The 592-nt window shown below is 56.2% G+C and overlaps 1 protein-coding gene across 12 annotated transcripts in view; it reads left to right on the top strand.

Moving 5' to 3' along the window:
* Ubap2l (ubiquitin associated protein 2 like) overlaps positions 1-420 on the top strand; it is a 42,427-nt gene extending 42,007 nt beyond the window's left edge. For all 12 annotated transcript variants that reach the window (XM_033758164.1, XM_033758161.1, XM_010643940.1 and 9 more), the window contains one exon: positions 111-420. In XM_033758164.1, the coding sequence (XP_033614055.1) occupies positions 111-206 (96 nt within the window). In that variant the 3' untranslated portion in view covers positions 207-420. The remainder of the gene's footprint in view (positions 1-110) is intronic.
* Positions 421-592: the final 172 nt, after the last annotated feature.

Genomic DNA, 592 nt, shown 5'->3' with positions numbered 1-592 from the left:
TGGGCGTCAGGGGACGCGAGCTCTGCGGGGCTGGGCACGCGGGCCAGTCCGCACGGACGTCCGCTAACTGGACGCCCTTTTCCTCCCCGTCGTCCTGCGCCTTCCCGCAGACGGGCGGCGGGCAGCGCAGCCAGACCAGCTCCATCCCGCAGAAGCCGCAGACCACCAAGTCTGCCTACAACAGCTACAGCTGGGGGGCCAACTGAGGCCGGCGGAGACGGACCCTGGACCCCCGCCCGTCCCCACCGCCCGCCTCGTTGTATGTATGATAGGATTTGTATTTTCTCCTCCTCCCTCCTCCTCCCCCTGCATTCAACATTATGAAACTTCGCTGGGCCTTGCCCTTCGCCACTTCTTCCGCTTCACCCTGGCGGTGTGTGGGTGAGGTGGGAGGGCCCCAAATATACTATCAGCCCAACAGCCCTACGTCTCCTCCTTTATTATTAGGAAAACAGCAACGACAAAAAAGTGTCATGGATATGAACGGCATTGTCAGATGAATTAGTTGGTGTTTTTTTTTTTGTACTGTGTCCTCGAATTTAATGGATTAATGTGTCTTGTATATATAAAAAGAAAACCTCTACCTTCAGCC

This window comes from Fukomys damarensis, unplaced genomic scaffold, assembly GCF_012274545.1.
Source record: "Fukomys damarensis isolate Sample0158 unplaced genomic scaffold, DMR_v1.0_HiC HiC_scaffold_33, whole genome shotgun sequence".
Taxonomy (NCBI): domain Eukaryota; kingdom Metazoa; phylum Chordata; class Mammalia; order Rodentia; family Bathyergidae; genus Fukomys; species Fukomys damarensis.
This window is presented reverse-complemented; position numbering and strand designations above follow the sequence as displayed.